At 39.1% G+C, this 23,157-nt stretch overlaps 2 protein-coding genes across 2 annotated transcripts; one reads left to right on the plus strand and one right to left on the minus strand.

Annotated features, from left to right (window-relative positions):
• The first annotated feature begins 3,190 nt into the window (after positions 1-3,190).
• LOC116248985 (probable adenylate kinase 6, chloroplastic) lies at positions 3,191-10,412 on the plus strand. The gene is made up of 4 exons (XM_031622057.2): positions 3,191-3,860; positions 5,578-5,718; positions 8,013-8,285; positions 9,912-10,412. Exons 1-4 carry the CDS (start codon positions 3,552-3,554, stop codon positions 10,053-10,055), a joined length of 867 nt encoding a protein of 288 aa, XP_031477917.1. The 5' UTR covers positions 3,191-3,551; the 3' UTR covers positions 10,056-10,412.
• Positions 10,413-15,833: 5,421 nt separating this feature from the next.
• On the minus strand, positions 15,834-16,542 carry LOC116248589 (defensin Tk-AMP-D1.1-like). The gene is made up of 2 exons (XM_031621471.2): positions 16,393-16,542; positions 15,834-16,225 (listed from the first exon to the last, which is right to left on the minus strand). Exons 1-2 carry the CDS (start codon positions 16,463-16,465, stop codon positions 16,047-16,049), a joined length of 252 nt encoding a protein of 83 aa, XP_031477331.1. The 5' UTR covers positions 16,466-16,542; the 3' UTR covers positions 15,834-16,046.
• Positions 16,543-23,157: the final 6,615 nt, after the last annotated feature.

Genomic DNA, 23,157 nt, shown 5'->3' on the forward strand with positions numbered 1-23,157 from the left:
GTGAAACGTAATGCCAAGAAAAGAATCTTGTGTGAACTGATTCCAAGTAAACATCACAGTTCTTTTGGTATCTCTTTCTACGATGGATACCATATTTATCTGCCATTCAGGTTGATACAACTCGATATTACTAACAAGTGATAGAAGTGGTTAAAAGCAGAAGTTTCAGGGTCTTTTTTTTTTCCCTCATCTTCACAGTTCACTTTACATTGTGTGCAGAAAGACAATGCCTCTTGGTCACATTATATATCACGAAACAAAAGCTACAAAGCAAAATAACAGAAAGGAAGGGATGGATAACTGCGCTTCCTAAAAAGAGAGAAACGGCTGGCTATACAACTCCTTTAAGCTTGGTCATCGTCGTCCTCCGGGTCCTCATAGTTGGGGTCCTTGGGGTCGACGGGCAGCTGCTCCCCTTCCTCCTGCAGGCGGCGTAAGGCCGCCTCGTCTCCCCACCACGTGAACTTGCCGCCGTGCCCTCCCTTCTTCGGCTCCCCGCTCAGTCCCGTCCCCGACTTCCGGTCTTTCCTAACTCCTTCCTCTGCTGCCTTGGTGTGTGCCTGCTTCATTCGCTTCTCCATGAAAATCAGATCAAACGCCTTCACACTACTCTGAGTCGTTTACTATTGATGAGTGGCGATGGAGATATTTGTCTGCGGATGCTTCCCTTTAATAGTTTATACAGCGAAGGGAGGGAGAAGAAAAGAACGGATAAGGATGACAGCTTAGCAGTCGGCCGGGCATCACGGGACGTGGCTCAAACCTCTGTTCTTCCTTTTAACCTTGTCTTGTAGCCATTCTAACCCGAACCGTCAAGAAACAGCGAGCTTGTAGGCGGTAAGCATGGCGGACCCCCGGGTTCCGGAAACAAAACCGTAGGCGGTTTATTGTTTCTTCCAGAAAACAGGCAAACGGATATTTCCTGCGTTTAAAGCTATGGCCAGGGCAGCTTCAGGGTTGTGATACGGATATCATTTGTCAGGAAGAAACTGAGGTCATGGATCATCGAAGTCCAACTGCACATGATTGTATATATATTTTGGTATCATTCTGTATCCACCCATGAATCAAATGGGTTTTGGCCCCCAGGCCACTCGAATCGGCTGATTCAAACAACACTTGTGTATTGTGTTTGTTCTTATCTAACATAATCTTAGATTGTATTGATAGAAAATTCTCGATCCAAGTATACGTCCAAAATTTTAAAGAAGAGTCGAAATATAATTTTGCAAAATTTTTATATAGATTCAACTAAACATTTTAAAATTCATGTGTAACTCAAAAAAAAAAAAATGTGAATAGGGGCCACGGCCCTGCTGCCACCCCCCTCCTCCCCCATTGCAGAATGCTCAAGTTTTAAAACACAAAAAGTGTCCCTGAAAGAGCTCTCAAATCCTATAAAATGTCAGTTTAAGGTAGGGATGTTAATAAATTGGATCTTTGAGGTGTTCATAAATTCAAATTCTAATATGAATAAAGAAAATCTTATACTATATCCAAACCTGAATCCAAACTCACTGTTTGACTCCGATCTGAATCCAAATTTTTAGATTAAGATCAAAATGTGAATCCGACTGATTAAACCAAATCCAAACCACGCTGCATTAAGATGTCACTGTTAAAATGTATGAACTATATCCCATCCAAATTTGAATGGAATCTGATTGGATATATAATGAAATCTGAATTCAATTAGACGCCATTTCTTAAATCCTGGGCCTAATCTAATTTTTTAATCAGACATCAAATTTATTTTCATACTTAACTTCTTCTCCAAAACGATATCAGATTTACATCTGTAACTTTGAACAATAGATTCAATTTGTGTGAAACGTCCGTTCCTGACGAATCAATTGCGGCCTCCCTTGGGGCCGATCTTCCAGTTCTTGTGCTGCCAAGACCTGAACGCTCAGTCACGCTTTAACACGTTCATGCAAATATATTTGTTGTTGAAACTATTTTGTATGATAATCTTGTTTTGCTCAAAAGTGCATCAGAAAGCGAGACGCTTGAGTACCAAACATGTGGCGATCCACGGCGGTTACTTCACGGCATCATTTTATATGCGATATCCCGAGTATATTCCCTTTTGATATTCAATGCCAGCATTATTATATTTCTGTTTTTACTAAATTTTGCGAACGAAGACGACATATAACCAGCATGTATCTTTTTGAAAGGTTAACTTAACCTTACCAGACTACATGACAGAACATGAATCGATAATGGATTTAATTTTCAATTAAAGTCTTTAATTTTTCAAATATATCCTAGGCAAATTTGTCTGTCGCCTTTAGCCTTTTATATTTAAAAAAAAAAAAATACAGCCGTCAATTTGAACCCTTCGTTGACTTCACATTTCTGCATTTCTTGCCCGAAATGTTCTGAACAAATTAAACAAGAAAAATAAGTTTTAAATACCATCCCTGCCAACATATATATATATATATATATATATATATATAATCATCCAAACTTTTGTTCTTACTGTATTTCCTTGGTTGGTGGAACAGAACTCTTGTTAACATTTAAGACATTATTTTCTAAACGACTAGATGGGGCTAAGGGCAACCCTTTACTTCGTAACAGTGAAGAACAGTGCGATTTGTTCAACTTCAATTTTCATGTCCAACCACCTGCATTAGATAGACCTCCCATAGGCTTCAAAATAAGAAATGCATCCGGCTTATTTATTAAAAATTTTAAATCGTTGGGGATTTTCGCGGTGTTATCCACCTAAGGTGCACAAGTTGAGGATTCTGCGAAGGTTTGTTTCTTCATGATTTCATCTGTTGATATTCTGTATTTACTCTTACAAGGCCAAGAGGATGAAGCACCAACACATGTCCCAGACACCCAAAAAAAAGAAAAGAAAAAAGCTTCACATTTGAAGATGTTGCATTGACTGTATGATGCAAGCAAGATGATGTAAGTACTTCATCTGCACTTTTCTTCATACTTGCTTACTGAATGTATAAACGCTGCAGTAACAGGGAACAAAGGTTCGTTTCTTGTGACATTTTGTCAGGGCTATGTTTTGTTCACAGTAAGCTTATGACGCCGGCTTTCTAATCTAATGAAAAGGGATTAAATCTTAAAACTTAATCAGCACTTAAGTATTGCATTGCCATCAGTTATGAAACCAATATGTAAAGAAATTTTGTTGACCGTCGTCAACTGTAAGCTCAATGAGAGAGAGAGAGAGATTGATTTTTCTGTGTGCTAACGAGGTACAGCCTTGCACGTTGAGAAAAACGTGCACTTCGAGAGTTCGGGCCATCTTTCTCTCTCGGTGGTGCTTCCGTGGCATCGGAGAGTAAGCAAGAAGAAATCTTCTTCTGGTTCACTTTCTGTCTCTCTCCTTTTTCTCCTGCATTCTAAAGTTTTTATCGTTAAACAATTATTTCTCAAATTGACCTACTTGATTTCTCACGCCCTCGCACTACAGAGCGATTGCTTCTGTTCATCTTTCCCCTTCTAGTGTTCTTGCAATCAGTTTTCGACGTTCAGCCAAGACAACCCTCCCTTCTGTGTTCTTTTCTGCAACTGCGATGGCGGCCCTCCACCGCGTGCTGAGGCCGCTTGCCGCCGGCGCCACCGTCTCACGGCGCGCATTCTGCGCCTTGGTCTCGGACGCCGGTGGCCGGGGGCCCGTCATTCCCCTGAAACACCACCTGGAGCCATCGAAGCAGCACCAGCAGCCTCAGGACCGAAACGTCCAGTGGGTATTCCTCGGTTGCCCGGGAGTCGGCAAGGGCACCTATGCCAGCCGCCTCTCCCACCTCCTCGGCGTCCCCCACATCGCCACCGGCGATCTCGTCAGAGACGAACTCGCGCAGGCCGGTTCCCTCGCCGAACAGGTACCTGCTCTCTTGCACCCATCGTCCTTGTTCGAGTGTCTCCCGGCATCGTTGTGTAGGATTTCGAGGATTCAGTCCATACCCAAGTCGTATTATGGTTTAGTTCCTTGTCAATTTCTTATGGATGAAATGTGGTGGATTCGTTTGAATATGATGAAAAGCCACAAATTTGTTCTCTTAGATTTATCGTGGATGGGGATTTACTGGGGTCAAACTGGAAGTTGACATGGATCCTTTTCAAAAACTCTGTCTTCTGTCTCCTGGCCCTGAGGCTTGTGTATACCAAAGAAGTTATTATTGGCGCTAATTTGCTGATTATCATGGTCGTTTTGTGTTCTCAACGCTTTGCTGGGTTCCAATTTAACTTCACAACCTGATCCTGCATCCGGAAAGTTCTGAGACGAGTGATGGGATGCATTTGTTAAATCACTGATCCTGCAACTGGTTGAGTACTAAATTTTTTAGGTCGAAACTTCCTTCTTTAGGGTTGGGTATATCAAAGAAGTTATTATCGGCGCTAGTTTGCTGATTATCATGGTCGTTTTGTGTTCTCAACGCTTTGCTGGGTTCCAATTTACTTCACAACCTGATCCTGCATCTGGAAAATTCTGACACGGGTGATGGGATGCATTTGTTAAATCACTGATCCTGCAACTGTTTGAGTACTAAAATGTTAGGTCGAGACTTCTTCCTTTAGGGTTGTGTATATTAAAGAAGTTATTATTGGCGCTAATTTGCTGATTATCATGGTCGTTTTGTGTTCTCAACGCTTTGCTGGGTTCCAATTTAACTTCACAACCTGATACTGCATCCGGAAAGTTCTGACACGGGTGATGGGATGCACTTTTTAAATCACTGATCCTGCAATATTAGTTTGAGGGGTGAAATTAGAAGCTTTAGGATGTAAAATTATTGTATTTTTTGAGGGAAATGGACGTCAGTGGTGCAGATTTGGAACAGGAGTATGGGAATTATATTGTGTCCTGAAATAGGGACAATTGCAGGAACTTTTCATTACATGCCCGTAATTGTTTTACATGCTCATGTTCCAATGAATTGCTTCATCATGGAACCATTAGTGGCAGTTCGTCACTGTGAAGGCATTGCTGAACAGAGCCAGCGTGTTTGAAAAGTCGTTGAAGATTGGATTGGTTGGAACATTTTATTTATGCAGTTGACGATTTTTTAAGAAGGTTTTTTGGAGAATTTTGACGATTAGTTATGTGCAGTTGACGAGTTTCAGTTTGTTCACATGTAATGCTGAATAATAGATGGTCAACCTTTGGTTTGTATAAAGGATCTTGAAGTTTTTGCTTCCTTTTTTGTTAATGACATTCGTGGCCTTTAATGAATCCTCGCATCATCATGGTCTTTTACTGGTCAACCCTGATCAGTACCATATTTGGGATGACATTTTTGTAGATGTCCTCTTCCTGCTATGGAATTATTACATCATGATCTTTCTGCGGGCAACCCTGATTATCACTGTATTTGGGATGACATTTTATATATACGATATTTCTAAGTTATAGGGTCGAGATTGATACTTATCAACTATTGTTTTGCTATTTCCCAATGGCTGACATCATTTTTCTTTTTCTGGTTGAGAGTGTCTACTTGTTTATTTACTTGTTTTTTCTTCCATTTGAGATAACATCATTTGGCATTTTGTAGATAAGATTGTCTAAATATTACAGCATTGTTTACCAATTTGCAGCTAAAGGCAATGGTAAACCAAGGGAAGCTGGTTCCTGATGAAATTATCATAAGCCTCTTATCTAAACGTCTTGAAAATGGGCAATTGAAGGGCGAATCAGGTTTCATCCTTGATGGATTTCCACGAACAATAAAACAGGCGGTAAGCATCTTTCTCGTAATACCTTTTAATTAAAAGTCCATGAAAATATACTTAGGTCCTATGCTTAAAATTTCAATTGTCACTAAAGATATGTTGTATAAGTGCTTCCTGACACTGTTCCCATGGTGCTTAAAATTTCAATTATCACAAAGGAGTGTTTCATAGGTTAAGCTTAACACTTTCCATCCAAAACTTCTCATTTTGACCAAATCTATGACCATCAGCAGCTCCATTATCAATATTGATTTCCTAAATTAAAATTCCATTCAGAAAAACAATAGCGAAAGCTAAATCTTCCTTTTTCTTGATTGTCAAAATGGTTTTATCTTTATGTAACTTACACAACCAGCAGCTGCTGGTGCTCTATAGTTTTCTCGATTACTTTTGTGCCCTTTATTCGGCAAGGAAAATGGAAACAGGAAAAGGATTTATGCTGTGATGGAAAAGGCTTGGTTTTACTCAACCCCGGCTTGCAACCTAAGAATAGAATATACCTGAAGATGCCTAATGAGCTTTTGTATAGGTACTGCATCAGTTTTTTTAATAATTGTAAGAATATCAAATTCATTTGCTGGGGGTGTAACCACTACAAGTTGTTAATTCATGTTGCTACTCTTAGTCTTACTGGTATATCCAGAGATTTTCTTTCCTGCATTTGGTTGTCATATCTTTCTAGGGCACTTTCCTGTACAACTTGTACACAAATTCTTATTGAATGATGTGAAATGCATTGAACATGTAGAATTGATACCCTTTCTGTCGATGGCAGCCCAATCATTATCAGTTGTACAGCATTTGAGGGTCTTTTCTTGTAGTTCTGTTTAGTTGTGGTTCCTGCTAGGAGTCACTTCAGCATGTGGGGCAACATTAACATGCTTCAATGTTTAATGTATTTTCCAGTCTGAGGGAAATGATAATACACTATAAAAGACAATGATTCCTTCCTGTGGCAACAAATTGGATTGGTCACTTTTATACAACAGGATGACAAACCATGCTTAGAGGTGTGTTAGAACAGTGATATGCTTCTGAAAAAATAGATGGAGGAGTAAAGTTGAATTAGAATTAATATTAAATGACAGATTAAGCAATCTTAGAATGTTAGCAGGATTGGGCAAAAGACCATAAAAGATAAACTCAAATGGCCAGTGGAATCATAGGTTGTTTATGACAAACAGTGTGATGTGGATGCCATTATCACATAGGACATTATTCCCTTTGTGACAACATTGCACCATCACAAGTATATGACTTCTTGTGACAATTACAGCCTACAGGAGGTTTGCTGATTTCAACAGCACAATGGACTGATGTCAACAATGCTGCTGCAACAGATCTTACAAAACCCATTGTAACATTATAAAATGGATCCATGACTCCACTAACTGTTGCAAACAACGTTATAAAGTTATCTTCATTTTTTTATACAAATCTGCCAGTTCTTAGCCAACTAAGTGAAACATGACATGAGGCCTATATAAGGTGGCACTGACAATGTCATTTGACTAAGCTAACATTTGGTGTTAGCTACATCATTGACCGTGGTTATTTTTCGAATAATAAAAATGGATTCATGTTGGACATTGTATGCATTATGAGTAAGAGCTTCTACCTTGACAACTACCTTCTTCAAAACTTGCATTTTATATACTCTATGTAGCACAGTTACTTCTATTAGATTTGCCTACTGTCAGGACTTGTTGGAGGCCAAGTGGATCACTTTTTAACCAGTAGAATAATCTAAATTGTCTAGTTCAACTAGCACTGTAGTTGGGAAAACAGTTGTAGTTTTTGACTAGTAAATCAGGAAACTGATAAAGTAAGAATCTATTGTGAAAATGATTTTCTCTCTAGATTGAAAGTATCGCACATTTGAATGGATATGCACTTGAATAGTTGCACTAATAACTGAGTTACCATTCTAACTTTGGACAACAAGACATAAACTTATTTGGGAAGATGTGTCTAAGACATAAACTTAGTTACAGTTTCATCATGTTGGACTTTTCAAGCAAACTGAAACTTTATTATGATTAGCCTTTCCGAGGTTTGGGAAGATGGGTCTTGGACACTGTAATTTTTCTTGCTGAAATGGCAGAACGAGTTGCAGGAAAATGCTCTTGTCAAGATTATTGTGTTTTTGATTTCATAAAATTGTATATCTTGTGTTGGCTGGTTCACCAAAAAGGAGCTAACGTTTAATAGTTCATCAGTTTAGTGTCAGTTATTTGGCATCTGGTTTGATGGTGTCTTATTGTTTGGCTGTTGAGATTCTTCAGTTTCCTTCATTGCAGGAAATTTTGGAGGATGTGACAGACATTGATCTGGTAATAAACCTCAGGCTCAGAGAAGATGTATTGGTTACCAAATGCCTTGGGAGAAGAATTTGCAGTCAGTGTGGAGGCAACTTTAATGTGGCCTCCATCAACATCGACGGTGAGAATGGCGGACCAGGAATGTACATGGCTCCTCTTCTGCCTCCTCCACACTGTGCATCAAAGCTTATTACTCGTGCAGATGACAGAGAAGAAGTAGTAAAGGAAAGGCTTCGCATTTACAATGATATGGTAATTTACCTGGAGTATCTAGTTTTGCTGATGGTTTATGAAAAAAAATGCTGATTGTGTCATTCAAAGTCTTGAAAACTGTCTTCAGAAGCACAAGAAAAATTTAAAAAGCTCAAACAGGCTAGAGTGATATCGGCATTGTGCTGCTTTCTAAGATAATGCTCGATATTTGCAGAGAGGTTGCGTATGATAGCTCACTTGAGTTGCATGGCATATAGATGTATTTATGTTTAGCTGCCTCTAGTTCAGTATTAGGGAAAAGTGCTCTCACTAAGATGCACATGCCATTTTGGTCATTGCACTTGAGTTAATGCAGGTACAGGTGCCTTTTGAGTGCAATGAGAAAAATTGCAGCTACGTTTCATATGTGCATTTCTCTCTCTCTTTCTCTCTCGATATTATCCATGGGTGACTGACTACCTTCATCATTTTCATCATTTGGGTTACAGATCAATCTCTCTTTCTCCATCTGGATTTGTATGCATATGCATATGCATCTGGCATTTTTGGTTTCATTTAGGAGGGAGTAATGGATACCAGAGGTCTGCAACTTGTTTGGTGCTGAGATGTCTGATCAATGATGTGGAGACAGAGTTGATTTCATGTGATGAATTCTTGATGTCTCCTTATGGAGATTCTGGGTCGTTAATCACTTTAATGAATTGACCAAATGGATTTTTTTAGAAATCTAAGCAGTAACTCGAGTGATTGGTTTAGCTGTGAGAGAGAGGGAAACGACCTTCTTATGAGGAGGTTTAATTTTTTCTAATGGTTAAAGTTGTGGCAAAAAGGTAACTGATAGCTACTTGACTATTTATATAAAAAGTGATTCATTCATCCTATATTTGAATGGTAAGTTAGCTGAGAGTGATTTAACCACAGGTGAAGCACCCATTTGCAAACCACCCTCTCAGTTATATTTGATGTCTTGGGTTAGACTCGTGTCGTGGTCTGGTTAACTTAGTTTCACTATTGACATTATACTTAATTCAATAATTTTTGCTTTTTGCTTATTAGGTTTAACCATTTAAGCTCCCTTATGATTTCTGAAATTTTCTCAATATTGTAAATTGTCATTGTCCTGTGTTGCAGTTGTTGGTTATGCTGATCTTTTTGAGTGGTTTCAACCGTATGACTGACATTTGTGATATGTAAAAAACATTGCATCCTTATTTGCCAAAATAGATCTAATTGATTGACATTGTAATATATTCAAATCGTTGTAAAAAAATAAATGTTGTGACATTCTCCGGATAATGTGACACAGTGACAGCATTTTCTTGTAAAAAATTATGTCCTTTCTATATATGTTTTGTGTATATTTTCTTTTCTTTTTCCCCCTTTTTATAATCCAACTAGCTTCGTGAGTGATTATTCATTTTCATCCATGAAACCTAATCGGGATGTCACAATTTCGCGAAATTTTGATTTACTTTTTGTAGCTGTGCAAGTTTTAAATTTTGAAATTTCTCGATGAGACCAGAATTTGAAGAAATATTTTCCTGAGAGTTTGCATATAGTGATGTCGCAACATTTGTTTCCATTGATATTTTTGCTCTCTACTGGAACAGAAACTACTTGCATGTTCACAAGCCAACATCCTGTTTCTATGATCTTTATGTGCAGAGTCAGCCTGTGGAGGGCTTTTATCGTGCTAGAGGAAAGCTGCTTGAGTTCAATTTACCAGGTGGCATTCCTGAGAGTTGGCCAAAGTTACTTGAAGCACTCAACCTTGAAGACCATTGTCACAAACAGAGCGCTGCAGCATGAGGACTATGCAGGAGAGGTAAATTGTGAACTCCACAAGGAGTCCGGACACATGGTTAAACATTTTTTGAATAAAGCTTATAAGTGAAGCTACTTTTCCAAGAGATGGCACTGGTATAATTATTACCTGAGAATTGGGTACGGAGGCTGCTTATTTGAGTTTGCTGCGTGTCACCTTATGGTGTACCATGCGTTAGGGCAGAGTCTTACCATATATGATTCTATATTTTCTGAGATTTAAGCTGGAATTGTGTACCTTTGTGTTGTGCACGTCATTTCTTTCACATGTTGTATTCATCCAAATTTTGGCCTTATTCAGATTCTGTTTATCTGCTGGTTGCAGCAGTAACCTTCTGACTACTATGCTGTTGTCTTTTTTGAAAACTGAACAGTTGATGTTTTTCATGAAACTGGTTTCAAGGGGAAAAGTTTTAATTGGCATGAGTCTTTCCGAAAACGGAAAACTCTGTTCTATAAATTTATGATGATGGAAAGTGTAACATCCAGAAGTTTAGTCTCATATTGAAGATTGTGAATGATCTTCAAAGGCTTATAAAGGGAGACCATTAGAGGGCGGGTTGGGATCCGCCGAACTAGGGACTTGACCCCAGGAGTGGGTCGGGTTGTTATAGAAAGAGTCCATTGGATGCTTAGTTTCTTGAGAGGGTGAACTAGTAATTTGGAGATCCCTGATGTTGGTCCTGCTACATTTTGTATTGAAATACATGTAAAAGGTAGTCTAATTCATGTACTCGCTGGGAACATACGACAGGTTGGTGAAGGTGGGAGGGCCAAGGGGCTGATTTCCTTTCATTGGGGTGTCTTATCCGATGCATATTTGTGCAGATATTTCTTTCCCTTTTTCCTTTCCTGGTCTTGCACCAGGATAATGCCAATGTGCATATGTAAAATGTAAAAGCCTAACCATCTGCAATGAAAACAAAGTCACATATTTGCCAATTGGTTTTAGAGATTGCCATATTTGCAAGTTGTTTTCTTCTATGGAGCAAGAAACCTCGTTAGGTTATTCTTTTATGCCTTATCATCCACAACCGTGGCCATGAAAGACAGGAAAATAGGGAAATGACATTTTTAATAACAAACGTATGCCATTCCTATTATGGGTCTACAGTACTAGGCCGAAGGATGCTGATTTGTTTCAAATGGTTGCACAGCTTGATGATTAGGCTGAAAATGGTGGAGGGCGAGCTGCTTCTGATCCGCAAAAGGAGAAAAGTAACCACATGGAAATAAAAGGGGACACAACACTCGAATATCATATCATCAGTGCTTAGATTGAAAGACTAGATCAAAGAGAAAGCATACATCATCACAAGATTTACCTTTTTTTATTTGGTTGAATCACACGAGAGACTAAAAAACGGAACCCAGAACACAGAAGAGTGGTTAGCCAGGTGAGGGTACATCAGAACTGGGTGATTCTAGTTTTTATTCTCATCTTGGCCGAGTTGGGTGAAAGACCAGGGACTGCTATGTGCCAAGTTTAGCAATTAGCAAGGCTTTGTGCACATGCACCTCCTTCGCAATGGACTGCACCCTCCATTCCTGAAGCCTTCAGTGCGGCATATGGTTTGACAGTTTGAGCTGCTGAGACACACGTAATTGAATTTCTGGCTTGGCGATGAACAGGTCGCTGCTGATGCTTCAAACTTTTGTGCCAGACCTGTTTGTGAAAGGATGGGAACCAAATAAGTTCAGATATCATACATACAAAAGTGCCACTTGGTTTCACTACATTGTTCAAGAAAATAAAGAACATTTTGAGAATTGTCGAAATCCTATAGGGGTAAAGTTGTTTGTGAGACTTGAAAGTTCGATGACTGCGAGGCTACAAGCTAGAACAGCGACCAACTAGCAGCAGAATTAAATCAACTAAATGAAACAAAATGTTACCAAAATATATATTACCGAAGTTACCAACAGAAAATCTAATTGTAATAATAGCAATCATTTTTGTCCTTCAGCATTTTTTTCCCTAGATTGCCATCTAATTCTATATTCAACCGGAGTCACCCAAGATAATCTACTATCTGAGTATGGGCCTGACTCCAAACTGATAAAAAACGTTTACAAGAAAAAGTGGATCTAGATGTCGGTCCGTCAAAATTTTTTGTCCCAACATTTGGGGTGTGACAAGCAAGAGATGAGCAAGAAAGGTCTCGAGATATTCACTCTAGATCTTTCTCACCGCTACCAAAACACACTCTAGGCTTATAAAATTGAAGTGCGATGCTCCTCGCATGTGTCTTTACATGTGCCTTACTTAACAATTTATGTGGTGTTTTGAATTCGTTGATAGTAAGTTGTACTGAGATGCTAGTTTTGCTGCTTTTCCACATTGAAAGAAGTTACCACAGCAGGTCTCAATAGCAATGCACCACCAAATTAATTTACGAAGGAGTTTCTGATCTCTGCCAATGCCTCCTAATTATCTTGGATTCTGTTAAGGATACAGCTCTGCTCCTCCGTTCGCGAACTCTAGATCAGGGCTAATTTACCGAAAGTACTGTCTGATTGTCACTGAACTCCGAAAGCACGCGGACATCTTACATAGACATGCTTACCTCTTGAAGGAAAACCAAAAACGCACTCATGTTTAGAATATTTACTTTCAGCCAACGGAGTAAGATATAAAAGGGCAGTTAACTGAAGAAAATTCAACCTTGTTCTATTTTTATTATACCAATATAAGCTGTATGTATAGCTAGATATATGCATCTATGTTTCTCTCATAAAATTTTCAAAGTATAAAAATACCTTTTTGCTACATAAGCATAGAAAATGAGAAAAGATCACGGCCAAAATAATTAAGTGGAGAGAGAGAGAGAGAGAGAGAGAGAGATGGAGAGTCATATAGCAAAGCCCAGCAGCAGGGCGTAGAGCAAGAGGGCAGCAAGGAGGAGGCTTTTGCTCTCAAAAGCTGCCATTGAATTGATTAGTGTGAAGGGAAACCCATTTCTTAAACCAATTTATAGGAAAAAGGGAATCTTCGGCAGCTAACATCAAAAGCAATCGCTCATGAAGCTAGCCATACAGAGCTAACCTCAAAAATTAAATCAGCAACTTGCATTTAAAGAAAACCTGTGGAAATGTGGTTTCAGGACAGGAAGCTCTGCAGCCCACGTTGAGGGAGGTCACTTGGTGGGTACTGATAAAACATCGACCAATTAAACTAATTTTGGCTGTAATTTCGATCCTTTGGTGCGTTTTTTTTGTTTTGAGTGACCATACATCAATGAACAAGATCAGATCTTACCATCCCAAGAGAGTTGGCGCAACAACAATTTGGGTGGGGGCTGGCAGTGTTAGTCTGAATATCAATTATTAAAAGTGTCAACGTTTTGTGATGATCACTAAAAGGTACAAGTTAAAGAGCAGCGGAAATAGCGGAAACCACATCCATGGACATGTAAAGCAGTTCATGTATTTAGATGAACAAAAGGTTGGATAAGAGATTCGGCTCTCTCGGTTAGGTCGATATGACTTGGATTTGGGTCGTTTAAAGTAAGATCCAAATTCTTCAAACCACATCCAAGTGGAACTGATTAAAATATCTGGTATTTGAAGTAAAAAGCTTGCTTACCACATCAACTATACACACAAAGGATTGACCCAACCTTTCACAAAAAAAACAAAAGACAAACATATCCTACAATCAAAGCATTTACATAATCAAGTCAGCAAAATAATCATGAGGATCACTAGCATGTTCTATAATCAAACGACCTATGTCCACAGTCGCAGCTTCCTGCTCTACAAAAATGCGCATGTGAAAACGATGAAAACACCCAGTCCAACTAGAATGAAGTCTTCTTCCTTCCAATTGCTGTCTAGTTTTCTTTACCCAATCTTTGATGGGAGAGACAATAACATAGTCACCACTTATGAAACCTGATAATGCGATCCAAGGCAGCCATTTCTCCTTCTTGCATCTTATCATGTGCGCTAATAATGACCACACAACTCATTTGGCCATGATCCAACCAGCGATTTTAGGACCATGCCTAATAGAGGCATTAACAATGTTGATTAGCCCCCTTTTAATTTGATCGAATGGTGTGTACAGTATTAAGATCAGTATACAGGTTAGGTGGCCTCAAAACTGTCTTGAAAAATATGTCTGGTATTTCCTATGTACGATTGCAAACCACGAGGCCACCTAACCTGCAAGAAAGCTGGCGCTGTCAGAGTGATAGACTTCACTCAATCAAACCACCACTTAAAGACTCACTAGACCAGCAGCACAACGTGAAAGCCCTAATCTCTAGCGCGTCTGGACGTCGGACAAGAGCGTCGTCTCACCTTTCTCAGTACCAGCGGCTGCGGCGAGGCCACCGGCTGCCCACACAGTTTTACTTTATTGGTTGTTTCCATGGTTGGCTGATCATACTTTGGAGTCCTTATTCGCTTACTTCATGTTCCCACAGATTTAGTTCATATTATATTTTTTCAAAGGTTTAGGACATTTTGAATCAGTAATTTCGAAGGGTTTACGATCTATATCTTTTGAATTATTTATCATTAAAAAAAAAAAATCTAGCTCCACACAATCAGAATTAAAAGACAACTCTACAAATCCAACTTTGCAAATTTGTACCTCAGCTATCTAAACTATTATTTAATACCAACTGATGCCATATAATTTGCTTTATCTATTGTTGATAGTCTTTCCAAGGGATGTGTTTTTGAAGGTCATAATGTCTATCCGTAAGGAAATGGGAAAAGAGTCGGCAAAAACTTTAAAAATTTATGTCTAAAATTTTAGAAAGTTTACTTGTTAACATTTAAAATATATATTTCAACTTGTGAAACAAAAAATTAATGAATCTGCTAAGTTACAGCCCTTTAATACTCTACTCACGTGAAAGCATGTACTATTGGATGGGACCGCTTCTATAAATAACTCCATGGTCCGTAGGTGTAAGATGCAATTGGACAAGGAAGGCCCAATCAAACTCCGTCGTAATTATTTTATTTTCATTATATGCTGCGCGTGTAGAATCCAATTACAAAAGGGAGGCCCAATCCAATTCTCCTTTATTTTTTTATATTTTTTCTTTAACTCAGACCTCATCCGAAAATCTTTTTAAAATCCTCTAACAAAGAAAAGAGCTACTAAAAAGTGAAAACACCTTCTCCTTTGGCAGTGTGTATTAAAATTTAAAATGTCATACGCGCCCTCCCCTTTTGCTGTCTCACCTTCTTTCCTACTCTCCAATAGTAGCTTCAGTTGAAAAGGGAGAGCAATAAGCCTGACGGCTGCCTGTTAATTTTTTCTCATTCCATTACAACGATGGAGATGTTCCAAGTTCTTATTTTCAAGTTGCTATCGCCATTAATTAATGCTTAGCCTCAAGTATATATTGCCTCTCTCTTTCTCTCTGCAACTCCCAAGTTCACAATGCATGTTAAAATATCAAAATCTTCTCCTCGACCTGTCCATAAGCATAGACTTATATCGCTAGAGCCGTCGGTGGAAGCTGCCAATATTACTAGCAATAGTTAGATGTGATCTTGTTCAATGAATATTCTGATATTTTATACTGAAAAGATAAATGAAATGCGATCTTATTACACTAAATTTTGATTCATTGCACTCTTGATGCTCATCGAGTTAAATTTCTGACTCGGCCACAGCACAGGTCGTGTAATCTGTTAAATTATATTTCAAGGAAATGCGGATCTAATTCACCAAACATACGGGAACGCGCAGTCATCATGATCATGAGCACTAATGGTCGATATCCTTTCTGAGGTGAGTTGGTACAACTCAAGAATGTTATTAATTAGACAGAGGATACAGAGAACAGCAACTTTAGTTACCCATACAAAAGATGCAAAGAGAGCTTCAGAAGACAGCTCCCATTTTCTTATTCATCGACAAAGACGAAAGGCGGAAGGGAAACTAAGCAGCAACAAGGCAGCTAGCAGGACTCCAAGAGAGCACATACGGGTAATGCATGATCATCACGGCTAGTTTTCAGCAGGGCAGGGCTTGAGGCACATGCATCGCCTCAGCACGCCGTGGCAATCGCCAGAAGGGAAACCTTCAGAGGAGCAGACGGAAGCGCAGTTCCTGTCGCTCAAGCACGCGCCACGGAATTTCTGGCTCGGCGATGCACACATCCTCGCCTCCACTTCTGCTACCCTCCCTGTCCACCATTATAAATCATTAAGCAGAGAAGCATCGGAGAACGAAGTATAGCGATAAGGACGCATTACATGATTTGGTTAAAGCATTTTGAACATTGCGCTAGAGTTAGTGAATATCGCAGTTTAACAGATTATCACAGAGAGAGAGAGAGAGAGAGAGAGATACCGAAGGCGAGTAGCAGCAAGCAGAGCAGGAGAAGGGTGGAGAGAAGGTTGGCACTTCTCTTAGAGGATGCCATTGTTTCTGGATGGGAACGAAAGGACCAGCACCCGCTACTTATAGGAAATGGACAACCTCTTAGGGTTAGAAAAGAGATTTTGGTGGCAAAGTCGAAGGGCACAGCTCAAAAAAAAAAAAAAAAAAAAAGCCATTCCATTATCACTTTCCTTGTGTCTGAAGATCAGCCAATGCATTACTTTCAGTAATCTAAGCTCTTCTTGTTAAGAGGTTTATGTGAAAGAGGATTGGAAGATCCAGCTGCATCACTTTCGAGGAGCATAGCTCAAACAGGATACTGGGTGCGTTATTTGACGCATCTGGCTCTCAAAGAGCATCGCACAAACAGGAGGCTGGCTGGGAGTCTAGGTGCGTTATGTGGTGTATCACCCTTCCAGGGGGGGCATAGCTTAAATAAGGGGCTGAGTGCATTATGTTGCGCATCACCTTTTGTTAAACAGGAGGCTGGGTGACTTATGTGGTGCATCCATGCTTTTGTACTTAAAAAAAAAAAAGATGGGTTTTAATCGACAAGTTGAAGTTTGTTGGCATTGACAGTACTCTGAATCTTGAAGATGGCTTTTTATCTACAAGTTAAAGTTTGTGAACATCTTATTTCCTGGTATTGACAGTACTCTGAATCTTGAAGATGGGTTTTTATCTACAAGTGAAAGTTTGTGAACATCTTATTTCTTGGTATTGACACTACTCGGCATCATGAAAGATGGTTATTATCTACAAGTTAAAGTTTGTGAACATCTTATTTCTTGGTATCGACACTACTCTGAATCTTAAGGACAAGAGAAAAGGGGGAAGCTTCCGCTCTCATTTAATAACCTCCCCTCATCTAAGAATCAGCTGCATCCTTCCAAGGCATATTCCGAATTGTTATTAATTACATATTGCTCACAACACTCGTGTGCAAATATAAAGCAATTATGATCTTCAAGAATAAAGCAATTTGGTAGAATAAGTAAATTTTCAATTGCTTAATGTATCTTCTTATGAAATCGGCGTCCGAAAGTTTGTAAAGTTTTACCATGGTGGGAAGAAACTGATCCTGATTTTTCCTTTTTCGCCGTGAGGCACGAGACGGTAAACTCCGTCCCCCTGTCTTTCCCTCGTGAAGCTGCTGGAGCTCAATTATGGGCGCAGTTCCCCAGTTTTATCAGCAAACATAACGCTGCATCTACTTTTCCACCGACGTTTTTTTTTTAGTTTTTCCGTAATGCGGACTGAATATATATTGATTTAGAGAATCGTCGTTTTCTTGACACCGCAAAGTTGGATAGTGAGGCCCTCTGCTTTTGCAGGCGCAAGCAGCCAATCGGCCCGTACTTGGCGGGACATACCCATATGGTCTGGTTCCTTTTCCTGAAAAAATAATAAAAATTGATTTATATTAATTTCTAAAAACAGCAAAAGTTAAAAATTTTTAAAATTCAAAAGCATGTTGAATCCTTGGTAAGACATATACAATCCATTTTTTAGCTTACCCATGTGGATGGCTTTGTAGATAGAGATATAAACAGTTTAGATTCAAGTCAGATCTGGTCCTTATCTAGTTAGACTTTTTGCTTTTTTTTTTTTGAACGCCTGCAAACTGAATTCAGACTCCGTTTCTCAAAATCAAATTTGGATCAAACTAGCTTGATGAAAAATTTAGATTTATACATTTAATAGAGTTGGACCAGATTTTTATCGGACATCCGTCAAATATCAGACTCGGATGTGCTTTTAGTTGTGAAACTGCATCCTAAATTTGATGCGATTAGTTACAAAATAAGTTCGGCTACCAGTTTTGAATTTGAATTGATAATCGGATGTAACCCATCCATTGGTAGCACTACTAGCAAGACGTGCATTGGCAGATCCGGTTTCATATTCCAGATCAGTTGGCAAAACGGAGTCGATATTAAGTACGTACCAAATATTCCATTTAGAACGGTTGTACTTCATCAAGCCTAATTCATTTTTTATTTTCATCAATTCTTAACAAATTTGTTTAATTGTCTCGATTTTTAATTATTTTAGATAACGGGACTTTAAAATAAATTCAAATTTGTGATTTTTTGAATCAGAAAAAAAATACTCGGTCTGAATCGATTTAGACAATCTAATTTAATTTGAAAGAATATCCTTCTAGAACTAATTGTTTCGTCTTTTTCCAAATTTTCATGAGATAAAAAACGAAAAATGAGCAGTGATTTGTTGTCCAACGAGTCATATTTGCTTCATGAATCAGAAGTGCTTAATTTAGGTAAAGAGATATATATATATATATATACGTCTCAAGAGCCTCCTATATATATTAAGCACCTTCCTAATATTGCTTCCTTCCAAGACCTTTCCCCTCTTGGCTTCTTTCTTACTTTGTCTGACAGTGGCGCCAAATACCTTTAGTATCTGCTTCATGACTCGAAAGCAAAGGAGAAATTGCTTTTAGCATTAGCTTTTTGACTCAGCGGCTATCAAATTAACATTTCACAAATCATAACTTTTGTCGCAATTACAAGATAGATGACTTTTAGTGCTGATTGAAATCTGCCGCTAAATGTCTTTTGTGGGCCATACTGTGCGCCACCAAGAACGTCAATGAATGTCGGGATGGTCATTTCAATGGCGTAGTTCTCAAATGCCACGAGCCGAGTTGAGCCCGAGTTCAGTCATATCGAACTCGGCTCGACCAATAAAACCTCTAGCTCGACTCGGCTCGAGCTCGAAAATAGCTCGATGGAAGTAGCTTGAGCTCGACTCGGCAATTATGTGTTGAGCTCGAGCTCGATTCGATTAAAGCTCGACAAACTCATTTGAATAGAATTGATATTAATCATACTTGTTGAGCTCGAGCTCGACTCGATTAAGGCTCAAAAAGCTCGAATTGATATTCGTCCTTACGTGTTGAGTTTGAGCTTGACTCGATTAAGGCTCGACAAACTCATAAACCCTTGAATATATCCACTTGATTAAAGCTCGACAAGCTCGATTAAGGCTCGAGCTCGACTCGATAATTACGTGTTGAGCTTGAACTCAACTCGATTATTTGAACGAGTCGACTCATAAACTCAAGCTCGATTCGTTAAGCAAATGACTCAGCTCGAACCCGTTCATGAACATAGCTTTAACGAGTCAAGCTCGAGTCGTTGTTCACTCCTATGTGCCATAACATACCTTTTTATAAGTGATCGAGCTAGCCGCTTGTATTAGGTTACTATGATGAAAAAACAACGCCACTTGAAGTTCTTTCAGTGACATTTGTAAAACGTGCTTATGGACATTTTTATGGTGAGCTTCAAGTGCCACTGATGGTCCTTTAGGGGTGTTTGATGGTTTGAAATTTTGATTTAAGAATGAAAGTTGTATAATCGTAATTCCTCTTGAAACTGGAATGGAATAAAAATTCCAGGTTTCAATTTCCTAACTCTGGAAACAAAATGCCTTATTTGTTTGATAATTCTAATTTATAAAAAAATGAGCATTTTGATTCTAAAATTCTAGGATTCTGGGTATATCAAACGCCCCTTTAGTGACATTCAGAAATAGGTGGGAACTGCCACTAGACATGTTTACATTTGATGATAATTGGGGAATGCCAGTGAAGGCCTATTAATTGAAAACGACACCTAAGATCTTAAGTACTATTGCATAGAAATTTAAATACACTCAAAGAGAGTTCTTTCCCGTCATATAGAGAGATCAATGCCATTAAAATAAATTTTTTAGCACATCGGAATGTATAAATACAAGACAAAAAAATCAAAGGATTTACAACTCATAGATCCAACATTTTTGTGTATCCACCTTAAATCCCAAATCCAACATTTAAAAATCACTAGCAATCTGTTTCAGTTCTTGTTATGTAGATCACTGTCAAATGTCAATGACCTCAAGAGGCTTTAACAACCCTCCTCTGAAAAGATCTGGCCTTCAAAATGCAAGCAGGACTAGCTTTTGAATGAATTCCTCTATCTCTTCAATGCCACCTATATCTGCAAACCACTCCAATCCATTTGCATATTTGAAACTCGAACACCAACCTGTACCAACATCCACCAACTCGTGAGTGGGCATTCATGCAAATTTGATCAAACTGAAAATGATATGCCTAAAGTCTCATCATTGAAGTGATGAAGACCACATTTGTGGAATCAGGGAGGATGCTAGCAGATTGGAGTGCAAGTTTCTAAAGGCCACTGTTGCGGTAGCTTTTGTGTCATAGTTGGCGAGAAAAGCAGCACAAACTCCAGTTTTTAACGTGAAAACATGATACTAAATAGTAAAAAATTACTTAGATTCAATTTCAAGCAGAATTAGAATAAGTTTCTATCTCAGAAGCAGAATAAGAGATGTAAGCATGCACTTAGCAAAATACAGTCAGCAGGGGATCCACATATTTGTTTTCCTAGCTGCATGTTCCAGGAGGTAAGATACTCCAAATATAAAGGATGACTTCATTGGCTAGGAAGCTAATTGTTTGTCCTTATCAAAAGGTTTTAGCTGCTAAATGGCTCTCCAAGCAACCATCAGCAAATGATGTACCACTGGAGCCTTTATTCTTCCTGTTACAAGTATAGTTCAACTAGATCAACAGATCTCAGACTTTACACAGAGTTTGCTGCTGTTAGCAATTATGGAAAGGAGATCATCACAGATAGAGAAGATCAGTTACATAACAGCCAACGTCCTAATCTTTTGGTTAGCAATAAAGATGGCAACGATGTTGTTGCAACTATCACAGCGATAAGGGAAGATTCTGAAAACAAGGAAACCAAATCTTGGCAGGACAAGGAAGAAATCTTTTGTAACAAAGGCAGTAGAAAACTGCCTTATAGCGTAGATCCTTAACGCTATATATACCCTTCACGCCATCTGTACTAATTAATAAAAAAAGGAACTCTCTTGGCGTGTTTTCTCACCGTGGACGTAGGCTTTCTTAAGCTGAACCACGTTATATTTTGTGTTTGCTCTGCTCCTACTTTGTTTTTCTATATGGTATCAGAGCCAACGATGGCATCTATTTCATCTTCCTCCACGCTGGTACAGATTTCTTATCCTTATCCTTATTCTATCAACGTCTCCAACTTTGTTTCTCTTAAGCTGCGACCAGAGAACTTTCTTTTATGGAAGACACAGATTCTCGCTCTTATTGAAAGCCAAGATCTTCAAGGCTTTCTCATTGGAGACGTTGTTGCTCCTGCTGAATTCGTCATTGATGCAGCTGATCCTTTAGGCCAGAAAAGGACTGTTAATCCCCAGTTCACAGCTTGGAAGAAATCAGATCGCCTCGTCAAGGGATGGATAATCAGTACCTTGACTGAAAGTGCTCTTGGTCGAGTTGTTGGTCAAGAGACATCAAGGGACATTTGGAGCTCTCTTATGGATGCCTACTCTCGCAAGTCGAGAGAGAGAGAGTTTCACCTAACTCATTTGCTTACGTCTCTCAAAAAGGGTGATGATTCTGTTGATGAATACATCAACAAATCCAAAGCAATCTGTGATGATCTTGCTGCCATTGGGAAACCTGTTGATGATGGGGCGCGAGTTTATTGGCTGCTCCAAGGACTTGGTGATGGATATGAAGCCTTTGTCGCTGCCATGATTCGACCTCCTGCTCCATCCTATGAAGAAGTTGTTCCACTCCTTCAAAGTTTTGACACTCGCCTCAAAAGTCCCACGCCTCCTCTTATGGCTATGGTGAATCAACGTCAACCTAACCATAGTCATGGTCGCGGGCGCGGTCGCGGTCGCAACTACAATCATAATAGAGGACACAATTACAATCAGTTTCAAATCAACGATTCCCACTTTCCCAAATCTGATGATAAGAAAAACAAAAGTGCTGTTGTTTGTCAAATATGCGGAAAAAAATATCATTCCGCTATTAAGTGCTTTGAACGTTTCAATCATGGTTATCAAGCAGAAGATGCTCAACAAGCCATGACTGCTCTATCTCTTGATGATGGAAACAACGCTGAATGGTTAGCTGACTCGGGAGCCTCCAGCCACATGACTGGCGATGCGGGTAAGATTTCTAACAAATCTATTTATCATGGTTCTGATCGTGTGATTATTGGAAATGGTAAATCTCTGCCCATAACTCATACTGGTCAAGGAAATTTGGTCGTTCATGGTTCTTATATTCCTCTCTCTAAAGTGTTATACGTTCCTCAATTGAAGAAAAATTTGTTGTCCGTAAGTCAAATAACTACAGATTTACCTTATACCTTTGAGTTTTCCTCTTCATCTTGCTGCTTAAAGGACAGGAGAACGGGCAAGACAGTGGCGCAAGGCAGTAAGAAAGATGGAGTTTACGTCATTGGAGATTCTAATGGCACCGTTAAAGATTCTAGTCATTTCCATGAAGCTTTCTTTTCATCCAGATTTAGGCGTGTTTCTGCTGATTTTTGGCACTCCAGGCTTGGTCATCCGCATTTTGGCGTCATCAAGTACCTTCATCAAAATAATTTAATTGACGTCAGTTCTTCAGTTCCTCAATCTACCATCTGTCACAGTTGTCAGTTAGGAAAAGCATGTAAACTTCCGTTTCTTGAAAGAGATAATAGTGCTATGGAAGTTTTTGGAAAAATTCATTCTGACTTATGGGGACCGGCACCTATTGCGTCGCATCTTGGGTATCGCTATTATGTTATTTTCATTGACGAGTGGTCACGATTTACATGGTATGCAAGTCTGAATTTTTTGATTGTTTTGATC

Source organism: Nymphaea colorata, chromosome 2 (assembly GCF_008831285.2).
Source record: "Nymphaea colorata isolate Beijing-Zhang1983 chromosome 2, ASM883128v2, whole genome shotgun sequence".
In the NCBI taxonomy this organism is placed as follows: domain Eukaryota; kingdom Viridiplantae; phylum Streptophyta; class Magnoliopsida; order Nymphaeales; family Nymphaeaceae; genus Nymphaea; species Nymphaea colorata.

Bases quoted from the DNA above. Each gene is read 5' to 3' on its own strand.
- LOC116248985 (XM_031622057.2), top strand. From the start codon at position 3,552: ATGGCGGCCCTCCACCGCGTGCTGAGGCCGCTTGCCGCCGGCGCCACC. The intron at 3,861-5,577 runs GTACCTGCTCTC...ACCAATTTGCAG, and splicing joins CCGGTTCCCTCGCCGAACAG to CTAAAGGCAATGGTAAACCA. The intron at 5,719-8,012 runs GTAAGCATCTTT...CCTTCATTGCAG, and splicing joins CACGAACAATAAAACAGGCG to GAAATTTTGGAGGATGTGAC.
- LOC116248589 (XM_031621471.2), bottom strand. From the start codon at position 16,465: ATGGCATCCTCTAAGAGAAGTGCCAACCTTCTCTCCACCCTTCTCCTG. The intron at 16,226-16,392 runs GTATCTCTCTCT...AATGGTGGACAG, and splicing joins CTTGCTGCTACTCGCCTTCG to GGAGGGTAGCAGAAGTGGAG.